Genomic DNA, 25,266 nt, shown 5'->3' with positions numbered 1-25,266 from the left:
TTTCGCTTAGAACGCGGCTTGCTCTAGCCGTCCCTTTTTTCTTTTCATCTCCCTTCTCCATCGCTCTGCAATCTCTGTTGCTTGTTGTGATAAAAGACGTTCCAAAATAAACTTTCAGTTGCATTGGCTTCTGGTTGATGGCAAGGCTGAAGCGCCGAGCCGCGCCTGGCGCCTCTTGGCAGCTAGGGGGCGCTCGGCGTCCGTGTCATGGCTCCGCGCCTTGGCTACAATGGGCTAGGAATGGGCTTCCCTGGGCAGCTCAGGCCCTTTACGTCGCTGCAAAATGTCTTAAGTGTGAAGTTGTAATATCGATTTTCCTGCAGAGATTCGAGCAGGACAAAAATGAGAATATAAGTTTGAGAAATCTATTTTTAAGCGATCAGCATTGATTTACAAGCCCTCACTTGGCGGATGGGGGCATTTTTCTTTTCTTTCTCTTAGAAAACAACACACAATTAAAACGGTTAGTGTTGAATGGTGTGTTTCCCCTGATTAGTCAGTGGTTTTAACTTTCTGAAAATTCCTTTAGGCTGCGGAGGCATTCTTGACCCAGCGAGGGGGTCTGGGGAGAGGGGGCATCATTTTGTCCTTTTCTGGGCTGCCAGTCACAGAGGCAGGAACAGCTGAGATTCCCCTGCTTTGGGGACTTGTGCACCTAAAACAGCTTGATGACTGGAAATCTTTTTAGCTTAGATTTTATAACACTTGGAGTCTCAATTCCATTTATTAGGTAATGTTCCCACTGTACTAAGGGAAATGGCATCATTCCCCAAAGATATAAAATGCCAACTCAAATAACGTGTGAAACTTTGTTTGGAAGGAGGGTATGCGTGCTAGACTCAGTGTTGCTGGTACCTTTCACCCCAAACGGCTTCCAATGGATGGCTTTTAATGAGACTATTTTCCCCTCCTCGTGCTGGGGAATGTGTGTGCTTTTGATCACAGGATTTCTGGATCTGTAATGTCTTCTTCTTCAAGTTCAAGAAATCTGGAGACAGCACAGTTAACCCTCAGTCTTGCGCTTGAGTTCAATGTATGGGCAGAAGAGGTTACCCTGCGACGGGAGAGTGTGCTTTATTCTAACCTGAAAGAGAAATAAATTAGGTCAGACAAAAGCTGAGCGCTGTCATCAGCTGGAGGAGCCTTCCCTCTTCAGTGCAGAGGGCTGGCGATTTATCTGATGATTTCTCTCCTTCATTTAATGTTTGAATTGAGCCAGTTGTACGCACGTCACGGCAGCGGGCTCGTTTGACAACTCGGAGACGAAGCGGCACTGTCACCTGGCCGCCTTGGGCTGGGCAGTGGCCTCTGGCCTGCAGGAAACCGTTAAAAACATTTACTTTAGAAATCCCCAGTCCTGTGCCTTGGAACTTGGGGGAGTTCCACAAGCTGTATCTAAGCACAGACCACAGATAGGACAAGCTTAAAAAATATATACATAGAGATAGGTAGATGGGGGAGGGTAACGATGAGGTACTTGACCTTTGAGGACTGTCTCCTGCATCTTCTAGGGCTCAAGGAAGGACCCTGTGGCTCTCCGGTTAGGTCCTGCCTTTAGCTGAAACTCTCCGAGGACTTTGGCTTCCAGGTTTAATGCTGTGTCACATTTGAGAGGACAAGGAAAAATAAATGCTCTTTGGGGACCGTGCCCTGCTCCGCACGGTCAAGTTATTGATGCGGCTGAGCATCCTTCTCTGAAGGGACTGGTGGCTGTAGGGACACTGACATGTTTTTTAATGGGGAGAGGGCACAGGAGAATACCGGCAATGAATGAACGTGTCACCCGGCTGCGCTGGGTATGGCTTTGTCACTTCGAAGCATTCTTTATTTACTGACGATCCGGCCTGGAAGTCCTGTGTGTTCTGTGCTCCCCGCTCCCACAAATCTCTCTTTCCCAGGGAGCCAAACGTCATGGAGATCTACTCCCGTTCTTCCCCTCCCCAAGAAGAGCCGAGTGTTGACGGCCTCCCCTGAGCGCTGGTTTTCCCAAGGCGTGTATAAAAAGTGCTGGGACCAGGCTATTTGGAGCCACGTGAAGGCCCAGGGACACACTTCTTGCACGAGCCAGTGAGGGGGGCCAGGGGAACAGTGTCGTTTTTACTGGCGGGAGTGACACCAGATAGGAGGTTTGATTAATGGTGCTACCTTCATGGGGACTTTTGGTCGGCATTTTGACACATGCGAGTCTTTTGTGCAGTTGGTGAAATTCAAGAAATGCATTCTTTTTTTTTTTCCTTTTTCTGTTTCTGAGGCCGCCGACTATCTGCTTGGGTGCTGAATTAGGGAGGCCGTGCTATTTTACTATAATGGAAGCCCAGCCCACACAAAATTAAGTAACTTCAAAGATGAAAAAACAAACAAACCCTGTTTTACATAACTTTTTTATGACCCCCCCCCCTTCCACTGAACTGCTGACATACAAATACATTTGTTCCCATTCTAATGAGTTCGCCACTACAACGACGCAGAAAGACAGGCAGAAAGTTGAATGCCAGTGTTATTGTCATGTTTCTGGGCTTCGGAAAGGGAGGTGCTGCGAAGGAAAAGGGGGGGGGTGTCTCGTGTAAGTGTCGACCGTGGACATGAGGTGTGGGGGGCAGCCCTGCTCTTGTGAGGGAGGGGTCACCCCCAGAAGGTCCTGTGGCTGTGGGCTTGCAGTCCCGGCCCTCCTGCTTGGCCCCTTTGAGACAGCACAGTATTTGCTAAAACAAACCTCTTCACTTGGCCGCAAACAGTGCTTGACATCACAGCCTCTGAGCCCTGTTGTGGCTCTGGAGATGTGAGGCATTTGCACTTTTATAGGATCTTCTGAGTGTGTTTAGAACGATTGCTATACATTGTGGTAAATCTTGTTGTTTTTTTTTTTTTTTTTCCAAATGACTTTTATGTATGAAAACGTAGGTCATACGTTTTCATACATAAAAGTCATTTGGAAAAATGGCTCTGTTCTTCGGTATTGTGGACTTGATTTTTTTTTTTTTTTTTTGGTTAGTAACCTTTTAGTAGTGGACGGGGTCTGTGAAGACACCTGGATGCTGTTTTCCTTATTCATTTGGTCCTTCCTTTCTCTGCCTTTGAGACCGGCCTCCTGAGCTCAGTTGTGGGGTTCTGGAGAGGTGCATGTGGTGGGGGGAGGGGGGAGGGGGACGGAGTCTGTAGAGCCAGTGGCGGTCTTTTCCAGGGAGCTGGTTGGGATACGCGGAAGTGTCCTGGCACCTGGCGGGGGTGTGCGGGACCTCGTGTATGTCATGCGCCCTCACATGCTCACACGAGCCCGTCTGGACCTGCCCCCGAGCTGTGTGGCTGAGGCTCTTCCTGCACCCCAACCTCTTCTTGATGAGGAATCCTGACCTCTGGAATGCAGGCCAGGCCCAGGCCTTTCTCCGTGCCAGCCAGCCGCCCCCTGGTCATTTTCCGGGGACGGGAAAGCCACATGGCAGATGAGGTTGTGGCAGCCTCTTCCGGCCCGGTCAGAATCTTGAAAATTTCACGTTGGGATGTGTGCTGCGGTTGGTGCGGGGCAGAGGGGGCCTCATGGTGGGAAGGGGTGAGGGTCCCGGTGTGCACTGGTGTGGTCCCTACAGAAATGGGAAGACGGTAGGGAGATGGCCCTTGAGGGTCTCAGGGAGGAGCAGGGCCTGGACCATTAGCCCTGCGACACCTGGAACAGGTGGATGCCTCAGACCTTTTCGCAAGAGGGCAGGTGGTCAGGGGAGAGAGCCCATCAGCAGGACGTGTCCTGCTTCGGACCCACCCGGCTGTGCCCTCCCAGGGTCCAGCAACAGCCCCCAGCCTTGCTGGCTGCAGGAGTTTGGTGGGCACCTGGGCTGGGACCCGGATTTCGGCCCCCACCCTCAGATGTGTCCTAACCCTCATGGCCCTGTGGGGACAGCCTTCCGAAGGCATGCCTGGCTGGGCTGCCGGTCCCCTCCGATCTCCGCCTGCTCGGCCGGGCACTTCATCATTCCCTGTGTTCGGAGAACTTCATAAAGCCTCTTGTGCCTTAAAGCGTCATCTAGTCATAGATTATTTTCTTCACCAAGAATTGATTCCTTCTTTCTCCCATCCCCCTCCCTCCTTCCCTCTCCTCCCCATGGTTGTTATTTTCTCTTGGATCCAATAAATTAAAAATTGATGGCAGCTCAGAAAGTGTCGTGCTCTGTCGAGTGCGTGTGTTGGGTGCGTGTGTCGGTTGCGTTTCCGCGTCGCCTGGAGTCCCGGCCCCTCCCCGAATGTTCTCGGGAGGGAACGGAGCCCTCCCTCCGCAGATACTGGTAACCGTGGCGGGGGTCGTCTTCGCAGGAAGCAGGTGGAAAGTCTCCACTCGGATGCAAAGCTGAGTGGATGGATCCAGCGCAGTTCTTGTAAACGCGGGGACACATCATGATGGCGTCCGTGGACATCGGTGGCACACGGTTTTATGATCCTGGCACCTCTTCCCCTACATCCTTCCCTCCTTGGCCCCCTGGCCCCCACCTCTGAAACAATAATTCTGTGTATGTTTCTCCCGGACTGTGGCTCAGCCATGGAAGACAGAGATTTGGGTTTGAATCACTGCAGGGTGAGGGGAACACGGCTGTGTGCTCTGTGTGCTGCTCTGCTCTGGGGACAGCAGGCGCCGGCCTCGCGGCTGGAATTCCCTGCAGGGCAGGTGCAGGGGCAGTTGTTAGAGATGGACTGGGCAGGGTGGGCCCAGGGTGGGGGGGAGGGCTACGTGAAGGGACAGATCACTGGCCAGGTAAGGCCCTGCTAAGCCTGTGCAGCTGTTAGGGCCTGTAGGCTGCCTGGCCGGGCCCGTGTTAACCAAGTCTTTCCATTTCTGTCTTCTGCCCAAATTCCTTTGCAGCTGAGCTGAGGCACGGCCGAGTTTTTCATAGGATCAAGTGCTTCCCGTGCACTTAACAACGGTGTCCATTATTATTTGTGAATCCTGATTTCATTGCTTCTAAATGCATTTACCAGCTGGGAGGAGGCCCAGCCTTGTAAATAAAATGTGGTTTTGTTGTAAAAGAAAATTAATGTGTGTGTGTGTGTAAATATATATTTGTCCGTGCACTTTAGGGTTTAACATTTCAGGATCCACTCCAGTCTGCTAATGTGACTTTGGGACAATCAAACATTGTAGCAATCTCTCCACCTCCTTTCGCCCATGATAGTGAGGGCAGCAGTGTTTTCTAGGGCGGCCCGACACGGGGAACTTTCCACGATAGCACGCGTCCCCCAGAGGGAAGTCCTCACCTTCGCCTTCTTTATGTGACGCCTGAGTTTGCCAGACGAGGCGGGGAGCTGGTCTGCAGGGCCTGGGTATTGGGAAAGCTGATTCTGTCTGGATGTATCTTTTCTCTTTCCTGGTGCTCGCTCGTCTCTGGGTGGCAGTTTGGACTGCTGTGCCGGCCACGCACAGGCTGCTTCTGAGGATGTGCCGAGCTGTGCGGCTCCGTGCCCACAGGACAGAGGAAGCAGGGCTCGGGGGGGCCAGGCTCGGCCTCCCTTTGCCCTTCTCTGAGCGTGGCCAAGTGGCTCTTTCTCCTTTTATTTCTCCCATCAGTGATACAGTTCTCAGAAGGGACACACACATGCACTCCACACACCCAGCTTGGTATCCGCCTGCCAGCGGAAATGAAACCACAGCCTGACTTTGGGGGTGTCTCCCAAAGCCTTGGGTGTGAGCTTTTAAGGCTCGGCAAGCTGTCTTGGTCCACCCGCTCCGACCCAAACGTTTGACAGTTTGGGGGTGGGGGTGCCTCTACTGTCTGAACGTTGGGGGTGCCGTTGCCACCGTCCTGGGAGGTGTCTCTTGCAGCAGGCCCCACACCCCAGTAGGTGGGGGAGAGGAAATCCCGTTCTTGGGGCTGGATGAATGCCCTGTTCATCTGGAGTTTTACTTTCAACACTGAAGTGGGGGGGTTCTGGTGGATGTTTCTTTGCCTCCTGGCCTCCCTTGGAGGCAGTGAGGCGGATCCGGGGTCCGGAGGTGGAGGGGGCATTCAGAGCTGCCCGTGGGGCACCAACAGGGCCTGGCTGCCCAGGTTGGTTGGCGGTGAGGGACCTGGAGGCGGAACCGTGAGCTGCAGCACAATGACCGGCGTGGGATACTTTCAAACTCGGTTACTGGGGCTCGCCATGAGGAAAGGGAGAAGGCCGAGGCTGTTCAACCGAGGAGGGCTTAGCAGATGTTACAAAAAAAAAAAAGGAGGAGGACAGGGACGAAGAGCGGGTGCAGGGTCCTTAGCAAGAGATGGAAGGGAGAGGGAGGCACGCTTGCAAAGGAGCCCACGTGACCCTGGCGAACTTTCAGATCAGTCTTTGTTTCCTTCGAATTATAACATGAATTTGCAATGATGTAGCTTCAAACCCCGCAGCAGAGAGGAGGTGTTTAGGCGTCCTAGAACTCCTGGCACGGGAGAGCCAGCCACCAGGCTGCAAAAGTTCACGGCGAGCAAAGCGACACACGACGAGGAAAGGAAGCCAAAGGCGACATTAGACAACAGAAGACGCCCCCTCGCCCTCAGAAAGGATGATGGGGCCGGGAAGGGGCTGGGGCCGCTGTGGCCGTGGTTTATTTGTACCCAGTGGCCCCTTGACAGGGCAGCACGCCCAGCCTGCCCAGGAGAGGCCCTGACACGAGGCTGGGTACCGTCCCCTTCGCAGCGCAGAACTCACCCATTCCATTTGAATTCTCAATTTCATTTGGTCTTTTTATTTTATTTTTTTTTGCTTTTCGGCTCATTTCTTTTGTGCCTCTTTCTTCTTCTTCTTTTTTTTTTTTGGTAACAAAACAATATTTTGACACCCTCCTCCCATTATTAGACTTTCTCCTCTAGAAACGGCACACGTAGGTACGTCCCTCTGTTTCTGAAGAAGTGTTTTAGCAGCCCTCCTGGCTCTGAAGTTACGTATACGTCATTGGTAATTAAAGGTGTGAGCTTTTCAATATAAACAGTATTGCTCAATGCTAGATCGTTAAAGGGAGAGAGACTCGGGATAATTACCTTTCCCGCCCCGACCGAGCGGTGCGCAGGGATCCCGTCCCCCCAGAACCGCCGTTCAGTGGGAGGGCTGTGATTACATCCTCACCATGGCAAAGCGTCTTTGCATAAAATAAATTGGTAAATTAATTATGGAGCATTGTCCTCCAACTCCTTTTTAAGTAAACTCGGATTTCTTCTTAAAGTGTAATGAATGGTTTCTCGTACCTTCTCGGTTCTCTCTGCTGGAGGGAAGCAGACCGCAGATTCAGGGCTCCCTCATCCGCGGATCCGCGGGTGTTTTTGCATGACCACCTTTCAGATGCGTGTCTGCAGTGCAGTCATCGAAGGCCCTGTCTGCTTTGCTAGAACCCCAGGCAGGACCTCAGATGCCAGTCTTCCTTCTCAGCAACACCTCCCTGTGGCCCTACATGCTCCTAGTTCATACGTGTTCTGTGTCGTGTGCCGACTACTGTAGCTTCGTTCCTACACATGGACTCTCGCAGGCCCCGCAGAAGCCCGTGTTCAGAAAATACAGAGCTGTGATTTATGTGTAATATGTAAGATGCCGCAGGATTTTTCCTTAAATTATCTGTTCTTTGGCTCTGGCCCGCCAGTAACTTCACTGCCACGGAATGTGTTTTTTTCCCCTTCTTCCTTCTCTCTGTTCTCTCTGCGGTTTTCACCATCTTCTCCCAAACACCACACAACTTAAAATTTACCTGCCTCCTCGGGTGTCCGACATCTGAACACCCCAACACTTGTGCCTCGGATTCACTCAGACCCGGAGGGAAGACGCAACCCCTTGTCCTGGTCCCTGATTTATGACGCCTTGTCTGCGGCCGGGCCTCCCAGTCTCCCCGGGGGGCTTGCTGCTTTTTGAGGCATTTATTAGCTTCAGAATGTTTGGGTCCTGTGCCCCTTACAAAACAGGAAGGGTATGGGCTGCTAAAGAAATGGGAACGTGGACAACCCATTGGAAGTGTGGTTTGTCATCTGCCAAGAAATGCTTTTGGAGTCTGGGGAATTTTTTTCCTTTTCTTTTTCTGGGAGTGAGAGTCAAGCCCAAATGCAAAAAAGGACAGAGGTGCCCGGGCCGGTTTGGCTCAGCGGTTAGAATGTCGGCCTGCTGACCAAAGGGTTGCGGGTTTGATTCCTGGTCAAGGGCACGTACCTGGGTTGCAGGTTCAATCCCTGGTCCCGGTCAGGGGTCGTCCGGGAGGCAACCAGTCCACGTGTCTGTCTTACAACGATGTTTCTCGCCCTCTCTCTCTTTCCCCCTCCAATGGAAAATATATCCTTGGGCGAGGACACGCACACAAAAAAAGACAGAGGTGATTGATGAGTGTTGGGAAACCTACAAAGTAGTGGAGGTCTGACCAGGTGCCTCCTGGCGCCAGCTACCCCTCTCAGCTGGCAGACCGCAGGGTCCCTTTGCTGCGTTGTTCCTTCCGAGACGAAGTCACTTGCTCTCTGAGCATGTGGGCTTCCTTCTCTCGGCAGGCCTGGGCCTCTGGTGGTGCCCAGGTCTCTGTGTTCTCGTCTGGTGTTCAACCAGGTCTCAGGCGCAGGAATGCACGTTGGACCTGGCGTGAATGGGGAAGGCACGAATGGAAGGTGGAGGCGAGGCCAGACGGCTCTGCTCGTCCTTCTCGGCCTTGGCTGCCCATCGGCATCACCTGGGACCCTCAAGAGCAACAACCTGGTGTCTGGATCCCGGGGGTCACTGGCCTGGGCATGGAGGTTTCCCAAGCGCCCCAGGGCATTCTCCGATGTTTGAGAGTCCTGTCTCTATCGGATCCCGCCGTGTCCGGGATGCTGAGTCTCTTGTGGCACCAGGATGTGTGATGTGTATGTGAACACGTGTGTTTGTATGCTGGGGGGTGGGTATTGGCAGAGAAGAAACTAGGATGCAGGAAGGTCAGCCCTGCTTGAGCCACCACCTCAGGGAGCCGTGGCATTGCTCCCGGAGCCTCCGTTCGGCCACCTGCCGCCCACACTCGGGGTGGTGACCCCCTGCCTCCAGGAGTCCTGGGGAGGACAGTGGACTCTGGCGTCCTGCAGCGGAGGGGCCCGCCTCTAGGTGGGGAAGGGTTGGAATGCACAACGGGTGCTTGCGATTGCCTAAGCCCACCTCTGTCTTCTCTGCCCCCCTCTCCTTTCTCTCTGCAGCGGAGGCTGACCATGTGGAGGCTGCCATCCTTGAAGAAGACGAGGGTCTGGAGATAGAGGAGCCCAGCGGCCTGGGGCTGTTGGTGGGTGGCCCCGACCCTGACCTGCTCACCTGTGGACAGTGTCAGATGAACTTTCCCCTGGGGGACATCCTGGTTTTTATAGAGCACAAGAAGAAGCAGTGTGGCGGCGCCCTGGGAGCCTGCTATGACAAAGGCCTGGACAAGGGCAGCCCGCCGCCGTCCTCACGCTGCGAGCTCAGGAAAGTGTCCGAGCCGGTGGAGATCGGGATTCAAGTCACTCCCGATGAAGATGACCACCTGCTCTCGCCCACGAAAGGCATTTGCCCCAAGCAGGAGAACACTGCAGGTATGGAGCGTTGCACTCGCCTGGCCGCCGCAGGAGCCGCCTCCTGTGTCCCGTGCCCGCCGTCACCCCTCGATGCCCTGGGTGTCAGTGCTGGGATGCTCGGGAGCTACCCGGATGGCCTCTGGGCCACCCGCCAGGCTGGCCCTTTCTGAGGGCCCACCGTCCAGGTGACCCTCAGGAGGAGCCAGACCCGGGGTTCAGGGCGGCCAGACTGGCTGATGGTTGCCTTGCTTTTGGCAATGGGGCGCTGCACAGGTGTGGCCTAATGCACAGGTGGCCAGGAGTACAGAACGGGAATCGGGAAGTCTGGCTGGCCCCACGGTGCTGTGGTTCATGGCTTAGTCTCTGGCTCTGGGGCCGGGGAGCCTTGGGTTGGAATCCATGCTTCCCAGGGGGGCCCGGGCCGTTCCTCACCTGTGCAGCGGAGCCTGTGACACCTCCTTCGGTAGGGCTGTTGTGAGCTTGTGGGACAGCCGTGGGTGGTCCCTGGAAGGCACTCATGAAAGCGATCACTTGTTCTCTTCCTCTCCTCTCTCTGGCCTCAGTTTCCCACCTGTGCAAAGAGGCTCCTTCTGACACTGCCTGGTCCTTAGGCGCAGGTCTGGGGAAGGGCTTGTGGCACTTGCTGGAGCACTGAGCCCTTGGGGAAGGCGCCCATGCCCTTCGGCATGCCCGGGTGGCCGGCCACCTGGACCACGGGTCCTCACCACCTGACGGACAGGGCTTTCCTCCTCCAGCCGGTGTGCTCACCAGAGTGTGGCTGCACTGCGTCCCTCCAGGCCACGCCACGGCCTGCCAGGTCCTCTTCTGCGGAGCCCGGGCTCTGTGCAAAGCAGAGTGCTTGCCTCTGGGTCATCCTCCTGAGCCCGGGGCCTTGTGTACGAAGGAGGGCTCTGGCCCGCCTGTGTGCCCCGGAGGGCAGCCTGTCCCACAGCAAGATGGCCTCAGAGGGTGTGCAGACGAGGGTTCACATGCGGACTTTGGACAAGTCGCTACTGCGCCCCTGCCTCAGTGTCCCCACCTGTCAGCAGGGAGTGATCACACTGGCAAGCCTGCCTGCGGGCTAAATGGGCAGCGGCTCCAGAATGCTTTGCCAGTGGAACCTCTCTTTCGGGAGGTCCCCTCTGTGCTGCGGTTTGCAAGTAGGTGTAGGTGGCCGGCTGGGAAAATGTGCGGATCCTTCTCCACTGTGTTTTGGTCATGGAAGCTAGCGGGGATACCGGAGGGGCTGAGGCGTTGGTGTTCCTTGGATGGTGAGCCTGGGGAGCCAGGGCCCCCTACTCCCAGGAGTGGGATGGATGGGCATGGGCAGAGACCCATCAGGAGGCAGTGGGTAGGGTAATACAACAAGCCCAGCTTCTCTGTAGCAGCTCTGTGATGGTGGGCCTCACTTTGCCAATCTGTAAAATGGGATCAGTGAGCTCTCTCCTGTGGGGAGACTGTGGTGGTTTGCACTGGGGACACTGTGTGGGCCTTGCCTCCGGTGGACGTCCCGTCCTAGCACGAGAGCTCCCACACGCCTAAGGCACCAAGGGCTTTGAGTGAATGTCTCAGGCCAGGGTCGCGCGAACCCTGCTTTCTGAGTTCTGTGCGGATCTGAGTGACACTCCCTTCGGTGAGGTCGGGGCCATCAAACGAGAAAGGTGCTGGGTCCCTTTTGTCTGTATCGTTGGGGTCCCCACCCTTTCTTTTCATCTTCAGACGCCCGAGGATTGTTTTCATCAGCAGTACAAGCGCCTGGCAGCCGCGCACACGGGCCTTTCAGGGCGGCTTCTGCTTTGGCCAGAAACCTACCTGGGTCCGCCTTTCCCGGCGAAGGTGTTTCCCAGTGAGCGGCCGCCCGCGGGGCCCCCCACCCCCGTTTTGAGTGTGATACTACGGGCAGCCTCTGGTGTTTGTATCTTATGTGGACGGGGGATATTCTTGGCCTTTTCCGTTCAGCACAGGGCGAGTGGCTTTCTCCGTTCTCGACGTAATCTGTAAGGTAGCCCCTTCGAAGTCCAAAGAGATGTGTTTGTTCAAAGAATTTAAAACGTTATTCTAATCAGAGGCACAGAACAGTCCCCATGTCATGTCCGCGGACGACGGACGTCCCATCACCATCCTCTCTCGTGTGTCCCCTTCTCCCTCCCCCTGCCCACTTTGACACCAACTTTTTTTTTCCCATTATTATTATTATTTAATAAAAAGGAAAGATGAGAGAATAGAACTTCAGGGGCTCAAATGTATAAAGTAATTTAATATGGTGGGAGCATTAATTATTTTAGCTTAATTGAATTCTGAGGACTGCAGCGGTTGCATTTTTGTAGACAAGCCCTGTTTATTATTTCTCTGTGTAGATTAACAGTAAAGGAAACACAGATAACGTTCAGTTATTTATTGTAAAATAAATGTGTCAATTCATGTGTAAAGCAAGCTGCTCAAAGATAATTGAGTCTTTATATTTTAAGAGGGCGACTAGGAATCACAGGGCTTCTCCGCCCGGGCTCCCGGAACCCCGCGCGGCTGCTGCCCAGGCCCCTGGCACCGCGGCCGCGCCCAGGCCTCTCCTGGTCCTGCTTCCAGCCGGGGAGGGGATGCTCCAGCTCTTCTGTGGCCCGCAGTCCCCAGGGTTGGTGGCTGTTAATTCTTGGGACCTCGCCTCTGGCCTGCCCGTTCGAGGTGAGGTGCCCGTGGTGGCCAGGAGGGCCATGCCTTTCCAGGATTGTCCCCTTCCCTGCTGGGTGCTTCTGGAAGCTGTGCTCCAGAGTGGGTGGGCAGGGCTGGCCTGCACATGTTTGGGGTCCCTTCCACCCTTGTGGGCGCTCCCAGGGCGAGAGCTGAGCTGGGATTCTGTCAGTCTTCACACGAGGGTTGGCCCCCAGATTGACCCTTTCCTTAGGACAGTAATTCTGGAGATGGGTATGAGAGGAGTAGTTATTAGTCCTGTTTTTTTAATGATAGAGAACTAGGAGAATGGAAGGAGGAAGTTCCTGAAGCTCTGTCTCCTAAGGGCATTCGTTCATTTAGCCGCTGAGCGCCTCCTGCCCCTCCTTTGCCTCCTGCCCCTCCTTTGCCTCAGGCAGCCCCCCTGGCCCTCCCGGTGCCGAGTCCTGGCCCGCGGGGGTGGGAGGATGGCCGTCAGGGCTGCTGTTCTGTCCCCCGTGAGGAACTGGGCCTGAGGAGGGCGGCCGTGCCCCCGCCCTTGCTGTGTGTAGCTACAGGCCCAGGCCCTGCTCCCTGAGCGTCAGCTGTGGGCGAGGAGGTCTGTGGGGCTGGTGTCCCATCTGGGGATGGGTGGAGTTGGTCAGAGGCAGGCATCCGATTCTGGTACGTGTCCGTCTGTGTCGAGGTTCTTTCCGTTTCTTCTGACCCTTCCTACAGTCTCCCTGCGTCTGTGCGGTTTCTAGTGGTGGAGCCCACCCATCGAGGGGAGATGGGAGACCTGGGAGGGCCCACCAGGGGCTCCCAGGGTTTGCACAGAGCAGGAGTCTCTGAGCTGTTATCTGCTGTGGGCATTTCGAGGAGGGGCAAGGAGAAAAAGGGGGTTTAGGGGAGTATGGTGCTTGTGGCCTGCTGCCTGGAAAAGGACCCAGCCCAAATGTGTGGCACCCTGCTGCCTGCCGGCCTCGGGTGGCGAGACTGGACCTGCTAAGCTGCAGTTCCAGACATACCTGACAGTAATTGTGACGTCAGGTGACGTGTACTGCAAACGTGAGCACCCTCCCCTTCCCGAGCTCCGTCACTCCCTGGTGTCAGTGGGTCTCCCTGGACCGGTGGGTACTGAGAATCCCTCCATCAGAAGCAACTTCAGGGTGTGACTCCCCCCTGCCAGTCCGATTTCCGTCGCGTTCCTGTCCTGCTGCCCTGGGGCCGGTCTCAGAGGCCAGGGAGCCAGGGCGTGGGCGTTGGCCAGCCCAGGACAGGTCGAGTGACTCCTCCCAGCCTCGGTTCCCACGTCTGCGCCTACTTCTCCCTGTTATGCTGAGTCGTCGCAGGGTCCAGCTGGAGGTTAGATGGTGGAGAAGAGGCAGTTCTGAGAAGCCAAGCTCGGGAGGGCGGGGACCCTGCTCCGTAGCAGGAGGGGCTTGCCTTCCTTCCTGAAACCCTTGAAAATTTACCTCGATCTCTCAGCCATGTCCTCGAGATTCCTCCTTAGAGTTCCCATTTTCTGGCCATGGGAGGGGAGGCTCTTGATCACAGGTAATTCCTTCTTGTGTGTCACCACCTCTTCCATAAGCAAATGAAGCCACAATGGAGGAATGAGCCATCAGCTGTCACTCAGAGGTTTGCCTTTTGCCTTTTCTTCCTCCTCCCCCAAACCCCGAATGTCAGATTTCTGGAGCAATGCCGGAGACAGGCAGCGGGTGACAGGAGGTCGCAGGTCCCCCTGGGCTGGAGGTGGCAGGCAGTTCTGGCTGCGGTGGCCCTGCACGCCCATAAGTCTTCATCTGGGACCCTGAAGGGCCAGGGGTGCAGCCGGGCTGGGGGCGGCTCATGTCGCAGGCAGGGTACAGACGGGGTCTGGTTTGGGGTCCCAGTGACCCACTACTGGACAAAATGCGCTGGAGAAAAGAGGGCTTCTCATCAGTCGAAGGATTTACATGCTGCTCTGAGACGGTTCATTTCAGACTTTAAAAAATAAAATAAATGCAAAAAAGAAAAAAAAAAAAAGAATATTAGCTTGGCCAGTGGCAGAAACTCAATAACTTGCTTGTGCTGGGAACTCGAGATAAACTCACTCGCAGGTTGTCTTGAAAAACTTGCATTTGATATATTTAGAGTTGTTATTTTCCCTCCAAATTAAGATTGGTTAAATCCATGTGTGTTGTGGCATGGATTATCTTTTTCTATTATTAAATCGTGACAGCTAATTATTAGCTCTGTCTACACCACGGGAGAGTGGAGTGTTCTGTCTGAGGGATGTGGCCCCCAGCTCGGCCTGGGGTGCCAGGTGTTGCGGGGCTGACCCCAGAGCTTGGGCAGGGCTGATGGGTGGTGGGCAGGAGGGGGCCTGCCTGCTAACCCACACTGTGCTAGGTGCTTTTCTTGAGTTATCTCACCTTGAAATAGATAGCAACTTTGAAATAGACATTTCTAACTCTGCTTTAAACTGGGGTTCAGAGAGGTTAAGGGACTTTCCCAAGGTCACACAGCAAGGTGGAGTCAGACCTGGGCCTGCCTGGCTTCCTCGGATCACACAGAGTATGGAGGCATTTAGGGAGAAGCCGGGAGAGCCGCTGGAGGCAGGCACTCCCTCCTGACTCCTTCCAGGTGGTCCTCGAAGCGGGTTCCCGGTGTGACCCTTGTCACTGTGGCCAAGAGCCTTCAGGCTCCCAGAGACCTCGGCCCACACACAGTCTTTGCACTTCCTGGTGGAGGTTTCGGAGAGGCGGAGGCCGGAAGGCGAGCAGTAGAAGGTGACTTCAGACAGACCTGGCCGGGGTTTTGGTTTGTCAGTGACTTGTCCGACCGTCGGCGCTCCAAGTCTCAGTTTCCTGTCAAAGGGAGATGCTCTTTTATTTTTCAGGCTTGTTATGAGGTTTGATGTAGACAATGTATGCCTGTCCTAGGTCCCTGTCACCCGTGGGATGCAATGTGGGGTTCTGGTCTCCTGACCGGGCCGGAAGGACCTCATTGCCACCCCCACGAAAGGCCTTGTCTGAGCTGGTACCAGCAGGACTGAGCCAGACCCCAGTGATGTTGAGTCAGGACAGGTGACCTTTCGCCACACCAGGCTGCCCGGCCCTGCAGCTCGAGACTGAGCAGAACTCTGGTGTCCTCACCTGCTGTCCTCAGCCTGAGAATCGCTGTCCCGCCGGCCTGGGAGGCCGGAGACCGTAGCTCTGACCTGTGCGAACAGCGCCCGCAGCTGCAGAATGTGACTGTAACACGGGGTTGTGGTGGAAAGCGTACTGGTCAGCTAAAGGGTCCTTCTTTTCTTTTTTCTTCTGGTTTGGGGCCTTAGGACCTGTGATTTAGGTAGGTCGTTCCTATTCGGGAAAGAGGAGGGGAGGAAGGAGGACGGAGCGAGGAGGGCACCTGGGCTCCCGTGCCCAGAACCTAACCCACAGTCAGCCTGTTACTATTATTATTAGGGTTTTTATTTGACAGTAAATAGTCAGCAGTTGACTTAAGTGTTTTATTAGGCAGTTGACAGCTTTTTTTCCTTTGCTAATTTTCATGCTTGACTAATGTATACCCCCCAGCTCCAGAATCTCAGGAAGCCCCGGCAATGAGGCAGCCCGGCCGGCACCTGTGTGCTTGGGTTCATCTCGTCACTGAGGAAACAGAAAGATTGAGCTTTGCATATTAGGATTTTTTTATTCAACACACACTTTTACTTTTTTATTTTAATTTTTTAAAAATTCCTCACCCGAGGATACTTTTTCCATTTATCATCAGGTAGAGTGGGAGGGAGGGAGAGAGTGACAGAGAGAAACATCGACGTGATAGAGCCACATCAACTGGTTGCCTCCTGCATGACCTGACCAGACCGGGTACGAACCACAACCGAGGTATGTGCCCTTGACTGGAATCGAACCTGTGACTCATTGGTCTGGGGGCCCACGCTCTAACCGCTGAGCCAAACCGGCCAGGGCTTAACACATACTTTTAGAGTTTACTATGTGCCAGTCAGTGTTTGAAGGGCTTTACAAATCTTAATGAATTTAACTCTCCTAACAACCTATGAGGTAGATGCTAGTATTAACCCCACTTTGCAGAATTGGAAACTGAAGCACAGAGATGTTCAGTCACTTGCCCATGGTCACACAGCCGGTGAATAGGGGCCCCGGGTGTTACCTCTGTAGTCACACTCTTCTCTGTGGTGAGGTGCTGCTGCCTCGGTCATATTTCTGCCTAGTCCCCATCCTCTGTCTCCTCCCCACAAAGGCGGCAGATCAGATACTACTTTCATTTTATAGATGAGGAAACCGAGTCACAGCGGTTAAGCACCTGTACCATCAACCTATGAGTGAGCTGCACGGTTGTGCCTAGAAACTAGGCTGCCGACTTCTGGCCGGTGACCTTCAGAGTGGCCCTGGGTCTGCACTGGGTCACCTCCATGGATGGGATGGTGTGGTTCTTTCCACTGTCGCGGGCTCCTGCTCCCAGCCAGGCAGCAAGTGATCTCCAGTCTGCGGGTCAAGCTCCGTGATGGGACCTGGGCACTAGTGTGGGGGAAAAGAATCGGGACAGCGGGCCTCCACCTGTCCTGCGTGCGTCTGTGGGTTTCGTGTCATCTGCCGTTTGTGCCAAGCCCATCTTTAGGAGCCCACTCCTGTGCTGCTGGCTTGGGGAGTCACAGGCGGCTGGGCAGGCAGCGTGGACTGATGGACTCAGGCCTAAGACTTGGGAAGGTGACCTTGAGCAGACCCTCCCTCTCTGGGCCCGAGCTTCCTGACCTGCTTTCCAGTAGCTGGGAGAGCCTGGCAGGGGGTGGGGTTTCCATGCCTTCCCGTCTAAATCCCCACCCCGCAGCCCCGCCGCCTTTCCTCATTTGTTACATTTCAGGCTTAAGAAGTAAGTTTCTTTGAAGAAACTGGTGGCTGGAAATGAATACAGGAGGATAAACAGGGTCTCTTCCTGCCCCAAGCGGTGAAGATTCTTCTGGGAGGACGGGGTACACTGTGAGGTTGAGAGTTCCGGCTCAGGGTCCCTTGGGTGCTCAGGCGCTGCCCCAGTGTTGTAGGTGTGGTTTGGCATTTGATTTTTTTTGTTAAGAAGGCCCCCCCGAATTTTATAAACCTCAGCCCCCACGAAATATGGACCCATCCTGGCCCAGGCACTGCTAGGTGGTGGCCAGTGACCTCGGGGGGCGGGGGTGTCAGCCTTCCCTAACTGAACCCAGGGAGGAGCTCCAGATGGCAGGTATGGTCAGGCCGGGAGGCCCCCAGTTGGACCCAGGGGCGGCAAGGCCTCTAGGCCTGATTTTATTTTTTTTCAGTGGGTTTCTTTAGGGCCCTCCAGCTGGTCTGCCGGTTTTGATGCGGAAGGGGTGGGGGTGGCTGAGAGGAGGCGCCTGTGCTGGGGCTGGGGGAGGGCTGTGAGAGGGGAGGCCTGGGAGGGCGCGGTGAGACCCCCTGATGAGAGACAGGTCTGGGAAAGCCAGCCGCAGCTACTGCTGCTCAGAGGGCTCCTTTGGGTGGAAAATAGCAACAAAATGGCCTTTCCTGGGAGCTCAGAAGTCAGAGCAGCGGTTCAGATGGACCACAAAGGCAGGGTGAACTGCCCGGCCCAGGACAGCATTGTTGATCAGGACTGTTGAGCCCCTGTGGCCGAGTCTCTGGGCAGCTTCCAGAGCCTTCAGGTTGCAGTGTGGACACAGCCTGAGGCAGATGAATTAAGACTCAAAGGTGCGAACTCACAATGCAGATTCCTTGGCCTGGCATCCCTAGTGCCCGGACTGTGAGGGTAGCTGTCCAACCCCGCAGTCTCCAGCAAACACAACGCCGCTTTCCTGACTTCCGGAACCAAACGGGTACTTGAAAGCAGTAGGGATAGCACTGGCTTTGTTTCAAAGGCTTTTGGGGGGCAAAGCATGGCATCTGGAGGGTGTACTCCCAATAGATTTTAGGGGTCCTCTCTCCCTTGGGATTGGGGGCGAGGAACTGCCTGTCCTGGACTGTGATGTCTGGGTCTTCCTCTCCCTCAAGGAGAAACAGGGTGGACCTTTGATGACCCCGTCCCACCCCAGCAACTGGCTAAGCCGGCTGAGGTTGGTAGACCCCACAAAACTAAGTTCTCCAAGGAAGCCGGATCATTCTTTCCCTCTCCCACCGCGAGTTCAAAGCCAGCCAATTAAGCAACCTAAACAGTGTGGTCTTCTCACTGCATCATTGACATCATTGGCTTGTAAAACTTTCCCTGCGAAGGAGGCCACTTCATTCGCTGGGGAAAGAAGCCTGTAATTTTCCTGACCTGGCCTTCGCTTTGGAGAGGAGAGGAGAGAGAGAGGAGAGAGAGAGGAGAGGAGAGAGAGAGGAGAGGAGAGAGAGAACTCATTTCCAGAAACAAACGGGCTCAAGCGCGCAAAGGAGGTCCATCCAGTGTGCGGCTCCGCGTCTGGAGCGCGGGGGCCCAGGGCACGGCAGACCACGTGCTGCCGAGGGCTTTGGGGCCTGGGTTGTCGAGTTCTGACTAGGAGTGTGGGGGTGGGGAGATGGACATTAAAATCCTTCCAACTCTGAGACTGAACCTCTTCACCCGCTCCCATGAAACCACCTGCCTCACCACTAATTCAGTTTCCCGAGTGCTCCGACGGTTGCAACTTGTAAGACTCGTTTTGCCCCTGTCCGGATCTCCAGCAACCCCTCCCCCGGCCTGGCCCCTTCTGATCCCCTCCACCGTGCCCACCTCCTGCAAATCATCCCTTCCCCCGCCGCAGGGGGCAGGGACAGAGCTCCTCCTGCCACGCGGGCGGGGGACTTCAGGCCCCGCCCCCTCGGGGGCTCCAAGCTTGGGGTCCATTAGTCTCCCTTCACTGCCAAGCCCAGGCACACAATAGCCTTTGCCGAGGCGCGCGGAGCAGAGCTCAGGCGCAGCGGGGGCGGCCCGCACCTCCCCGGCCCCCTCACCGGAAACGGGCAGACACTCTGGCAACTTGGTGATTGCGCCAGGGGCCTCCCCTGCGGTCCACCGTGCCCCTCCCCTGCCCGCCAGATACCACCCGGGCCTTTGGCTGCGCCTCGCCCCCGCCGGGCGGCCGGCCTCGCCGACTGGCCCGCGGCTCCTCCAGCCTGCGCCCCAGGCGCGCGCCTCTGCGACCATCAGCCACCTCCTTCCTGCTCTCCCGGCCCGACCCGCAGCGCACGTTGATTGTGTCTTCCTGGGGCGGGAGGGCCGAGGGGGCTCCAAGCCCATGCATAATTCGGGGGCTTAATGGGCCAGCTGCCGGAGCGGGGCGGCGAGGGGCGGGCGGAGGCGCAGCTGACCCTGCCCGCCTCTGGCCTCGCGGGGAAGGCGCGCTCCTTTCTTCCTCCAGTGACAGCTCCCCTCCCCCTCTCGGCCCGGGTCCGAGGAAGGCGGGGTGCTGGCGAGTCTCAGGGTTAGCTCAGGGGAAGGGGCTTCCTTCGTGCATCCGTTCAACTTTTGCTTTGGGAGGCAGGAGGCGTGCAGTGAATCGGATCCGTCCCTGAAGGAGCCGGGGGAGTTGGAATGCAGGTTTCCTGGGAGCACTCTACTGTCCCAGAGTCTTTTTTCCGAGCCCGGTACCCCGACGGTCCCCCAGTCGGTCTCCCGCCCCTCGGCGGCCCCCTGCCGGCCCCCCGCCCCGCTACGGCCCGCGGAGCTCGCCCCTGGCCCCGGGCCAGCCCCCTTCCCCGGCAGCCGGCGGAGATGGATGGAGGCGGAGATCCAAGGTCAAGGGCGGGGAGCCGGCGGTCCTGGGGCCCCTTTGTGCGCGCAGGCGGCCCCTCCTCCACCCGCCGCCCCCTCCTCCACCCGCCGCCCCCTCCACGGCTCCTGGGCGCGCTCCCGGGCTAGTGACCGTCCCAGGCCTGGGGAACTGCATTTCAGGACCTCGAAAACTCCTGCCAGTGGCCTCCTCCCCGAAACCGCCGCGTGCGAGGGGCGAGGCTCCTTGCTGGGGTGGCGGTCCTGGGTCCTGGGGGTGCCCGGGATCTCCTCTCGTACTGCCGCCAAAGGACTGAAGGGTTGCGCCTCCTTCCCCAGCTCACGTTGGCGGGACAGAGCCAGGCAGGTCTCCGGATCCAGATGAGGCCCGGTGGGAAGGAGCCTCTAAGTTCCCTCGGGCATTTTTCACCCAGTCAGGGCAACAGCCCTGCCCAGAAGTGGAGTTCGCTCCCCGCTCCCTCCGGCAGGAGAGGGAGCCTGCTTTTCTAGAGGGAATTCCTGGGGCTGGGATTTCAAACACACGAGTACAAAAGTGTTTTCCCCATTGTGTGGGAATGGAACCCTCCACTAGAGTGGGACCCAAAGCCTCATGGAATTACAGGAAATTAATGTCAGCCCTTCCTCCAGCCCACTTCTTTGACAATGCCCTCCTTCCAAGAGAATTTGTATGCAAATGGCCACCTCGCTAAGAGTCTCTATTTTTGCTTCTTAAAAATTGGCCTCCAATTGTTTAAAGCACTCCAACCAGCCCTTAAAGACCCAGAAAAGCAGGGGTTGGACTCCCGATGTATTTACCACAAAGCTCTGAAGGAAACATTCAAACATTTTCCCAAAGCTGTTACTCTGGAAATAAAAAATGTATGCTATTTGGCTGTAGAAGATTAAAAGTTTACCTTCCCTGTGACAGCTTTTCTAGGCTAGAATTGGAACCACGTCTCTTATTTTTCATTATTCAGAAATTTGCTGCAGCAAGAGTCAAGATAATTTCTAAAAATGCCCATACATATCTCTCTATGATTTGGGCTGGCCCAGATCATAACAGGACACTGGGTTTTCGGTGCTCTCAAAGGTATGATATTTTGTAACCAATGCCTTGTGGCATTTTGAGTAAGAGTTGGTCTTTAAAAACATCTCCGATTTAGTTAACCTGAGCTTCAAGCAGCTAGCTTTTCTGTTGGAGAACTCTGAAGGTATTTGTCAATTTACTTTTTTGAAAGGCCTGTGGAAAAGGTAACAAATTCAACACTTGGGAACTCAAAACTACTGGCAGCCCTGGACAGGAAGGTTTTCATATCTGCCTGAACTTGCTGGTCGATTTCTCAGACGTCCATTTATAACAGTTCCAACAAGATAGAATCTGCCTTTGAATATCTGTAAATACGGGTAAAGATCACAATCCAGCTCTCATAATGGTCCAGGACTGAAAAGGCAGATCCCCGTGTTTGATTCGTATTTATGTTACTGGATTCCTTCAGAGAAAGGAAGATAAAACACTGGTCACGTGTGTATTCGAGGGGCCCCATCCTAGGTCCCTGCAGTTTCTTTGGAAGGATGTACCTCTCAGGATTTGGGGAGACGAGGTGTGTGAATGGGCAGTTGTTCAGGTTTTGCCTGGAAGACAGGTAACATGTGGTTGGCTGACTTAATGGCTGTTACACAGAGGAGGAGGCCAACTTGTCTATGTTTTCTTTATTTTGATGATTCAACGGTGATAAAAATTGCTGGTGATTTCTTCCTCTAGTTTTAGGTTAAGGTTGGGGGCAGGGAGAAACCTTTGTCTGGTTCCTTGGGAGGCACACACTTGGTGTCCACGGGGCAGGGTAGGCTGCCTGGAGGTGTGTGGTTTTGAGCTGTGACAAGTCTGCAGGGCACAGGTGGCTTGCTTTGCTTTGTTCTCAAGCCCTGTGTGAGAGAGAGGCTTGGGAATGGGGGACTTTGTCAGCTGCATCATGTTGAAATAAACACCAATGGAACTGGTAGGCAGAGGGATCCCAGGGAGGCCTCCTTTGGAGGTGTGGGTAAGCATCTTCAATTTTATTACTCTGAGAAATCTAGATGTTCTTATAGGATTTTTCTAGAAGCATGGCCTCTCAGAGCAGCACCTGAGCCCCAGTGACACCTCCGATTAGTGTTGGTTGTTGCTGGAGCACAAGAGGCCACCTCAGTGTTGAAGCACCAATTCGAGGTGTGGGCTCACACTGCCAGGCTCAGTATGTTTGTTCCTCAACGGCCCAGAGCAAACCAGCTCATCTTAGGTCCTTCGTCTGTCAAATGGCGATCTCCAGTTGTGTCCGCTCCTGTCACCGTCCAGGTGTCGGAACAAACCCTTCCCTAGGAGTGGAGTAAGTGTTGGTTTCAAAGACATAAAAGAATAGACTGTCATTGTTCTGTCCCATCATTGTTCAGTCCCCGGAGGGTAGGGTGACTGGTTTGCAAAAGGGCAAAAAGTCACATAGCTACTGGTATAGCAGTCATGTTCGAGGTAAGGGGAAAAATGAGGGGATTTCGGGGGGCAAGGAAGGGGGAGGACCTGAATTTTCAGTGTAGTGACCTAATACAAATAGGAAATGCTTCTCCCCCATTCCCATTCATTTTGGGGGACTGGCGCCCCAGCTCCTTCTTTAGGGACTGCCATGTAACTCAGAACCCTAACACAGACGGGGTTGCTGTCACCCTTGACCTGAACATATCAGAAACGGTGTCTTTCCTGACATTTGGTGTCGGCTCCAGAACCAGAGGACTTGAGCACGGAGTGCAGATGTGGGTTGGGGCGGAATGCATACAGCAGGTGGCCTTTAAGTGCACAGTCTTGCTCACTGCAAGTGAGGGAGCAGCTCGGTACAGGCTGGTGAGGAAATTCTCGTTTCGCTTTTGCCGCCGCCTCTCGAAGCTCACAGAAATTGGCATTTGTGCCCACAGAGCACACAGCTGGCCGCTTTGAAATGGTCCCTTCACTGGGGAAATGAGAGGCCCCAAGTGTCCTGCTGGGGCTCGCTCTTACTGTTTTGTTGTTGTTTTTCTTTCGAAGAGGCTTGGATTCTTTCCCCCCCCCAGCAAATGCTGAGTGACCCGAATTGGAGTTTTAATAGGAGTCACCTGTAGCGGGGCCCAGGCCCTATGGTTTAGACATGCTACTTAGAAAACACAGATGCTTGCTTTATGTATTTCGTGGGTTCACCCCGGTAGGGCCAAGACCTCCAGCTCGAGCTTGGGGGTGAGGGTGGGGGAGTGTGGCCCTCTGCCTTCTCCATGGGGGACTCCGGGGAGCCCTTGTTCCCTGGCATCGGAGCTGCAGTGGGGTGGGGGGCACGGCAGGTCCGCACAGCCTGCGTTGGTGCCGGCTCGGAGCCAGGGGCTGTCTGGTGTTTAATTGAATACAGATTTCAGTCAGCTCCATGTGGGCATGTCAGGATAGGCAGGGAAGGCAGGGATCGTTCCCCTTCTCCCCCAGGTCCAGCCTTACACACTCGGACCCCCCAGCTGAGGGCCCTCCACGCCTGTCCCCCCACCCAGCCAACGTGGTTTGTAAAGAAGGGAGGTGGGCGCCACAATTGTGCACCGCCCACGTAAACACTGTTTGTATGAACTGGGTCTTCTCTCTTTTGTTAGTGGCAGCTCGTTAATTAACCAGCAGATTAGTGCAGCCTTCTTGGACACATGCATGTATTTGGGGGCAGAAGATTGTCGCTCTCCTAAAACTATGAACAGAACCGTGCAGGAAGTCCTTGTCGCTGCCACCTCTTCTCCCGGTGCGGCGTCCCTTCCCATCCCCTCCTCCCCAGCCTTCCCCTTCACCCGAGTGGGCTTCTCGTCGGTGGAGGACAGACACGTTAAACACAGCTAAATAAATCATGTTTACGCTTGGCGTTCTTGGTAGTGAAGAATCTGTTGGCTGTTTTTACTTCCTTATTTCTCAGCATTTGCTTCCTACCTGTTTTTGAGCTCATGCCCAGAAATAGTAGTTTTGTCAAATGAGGGTATAATGCCAGCCAGCCTCTCTCACTGCCAAGGAAGCTGCTGCATTTTGCAAAACAGAGTGACGTTTTTTAGTGACACTGATGTTTTTTTTTTTTTCCTCCCCTAAAGAAATTAGGATGTAGAATAAGGTTATGAAAATGCATGTAGGAAAGAAAGAAGAAAAATCCCCCACCCCGTCACCCCCGACGTACAGGGACACGCAGGGAGCAGGCTTGGAGACAGGGCTCAGTCTGCCTGCGCTTGGCAGCTCCCAGGGCAGGGCGCAGCCGCAGACCAGGGGGGCTGCTCTGCCTCGGCCGAGAGCTGGGTCAGGCTCCTTCCTCTCAGCCCCAAGACTTAATTTTCTCTGCCGTCTTGGATGAGGTGGTGCGAAGATTGTTTCTCTTATTTCTGGTGGGTGTTGTGTCTGTTCCGTGTCCGAGCCTCCTGAGCAGTGCTCGCTGGATTCCTCCTCTGACTAGTTAGATTCTAGTCGCACCTGGGGTGTGGATGATGCTGGGATCCAGCCCCACCATCCTGTATATAAAGAACAGCCAGGGAGGTGTCCCTTTCTCCGCCTTGTTATCTGCCACATTGTTTTGGGGTATCTGGAAAGTCATTGTCATGATGGGGTGCTGGGGGGAGAATGACAGCCCAATAGAGCCTGCAGGTTAAAAAAAAAATTTTTTTTAAAAAAATGGTTTCGGAAACAAATACACAGCAAGGCGGGGTGCCCCTGCCAGGAGGCGGGGTGCTCCTGCCAGGAGGCGAGGCTGGACTCAGCCCGAGGCTTGCAGGGAGCGGCCAGGTTTCTGCAGGGAATTCGGTCCGAGGTCCAGCACGCAGCTGTTGCAGAGACAGCCGCGGGAAGGAGGTGCCAGGACAGCGGAGCCGCGCGTGATTCTCCCCAGTTTCGAATGGGAGTGCTCTGCAGTGGAAATGCTGCTTCCCGGGGGGCCGCTCCCGTTCCGTAATCACAGTCAGCAGCGGCCTAGCGGCGTGGGCAGCGTGGCTGGACGGCGGCGGAAGGGGCAGTGGCACGGGTGTCACCGCGCCAACGGTCTTTATTAAATGAACCCCGCAAAGTGTTAATTTTTACAAATTTTGTTGTGCACACACGGTACGTCACCGTTGGTGCGCGAGGAGATGAAAATGGATTTCACGGGAGAAAATAAGCCAAGCAGGTGCCTGCCAGACTGCTCCCTTGGAGGAACATGTGTGCTGTTGGTCGTCCGGGGCTACCTGTGCGCAAAGGAAGGCTGGCGACGTGTGTATTAAATGCCATCTACATACAGAGGACGCGCTTCAAGGAGCCACTTTGCTGGGAGTGATTACAGACAGGCCTGTTCGGTGTTTCATTGTCAGTGACATTTCATTGGGCTTGGACACATGGAGAGGCCATAGAAAGATGTCGTGCTTATGTGATGCAGAGCATCGAATCTCCATATCCTGTATGTCTGTCGGT

The 25,266-nt window shown here is 55.0% G+C and overlaps 1 protein-coding gene across 2 annotated transcripts in view; it reads left to right on the top strand.

Moving 5' to 3' along the window:
- The window catches only part of BCL11B (BAF chromatin remodeling complex subunit BCL11B), a 91,436-nt gene that overhangs the window by 5,012 nt on the left and 61,158 nt on the right, over nt 1-25,266 (top strand). For both annotated transcript variants that reach the window (XM_036257420.1, XM_036257409.1), the window contains exon 2: nt 9,141-9,509. In XM_036257420.1, coding sequence (XP_036113313.1) covers nt 9,141-9,509 — 369 coding nt within the window. The remainder of the gene's footprint in view (nt 1-9,140; nt 9,510-25,266) is intronic.

The sequence above is a fragment of the Molossus molossus genome, unplaced genomic scaffold (genome assembly GCF_014108415.1).
Source record: "Molossus molossus isolate mMolMol1 unplaced genomic scaffold, mMolMol1.p scaffold_m16_p_1, whole genome shotgun sequence".
NCBI lineage: Eukaryota > Metazoa > Chordata > Mammalia > Chiroptera > Molossidae > Molossus > Molossus molossus.
This window is presented reverse-complemented; position numbering and strand designations above follow the sequence as displayed.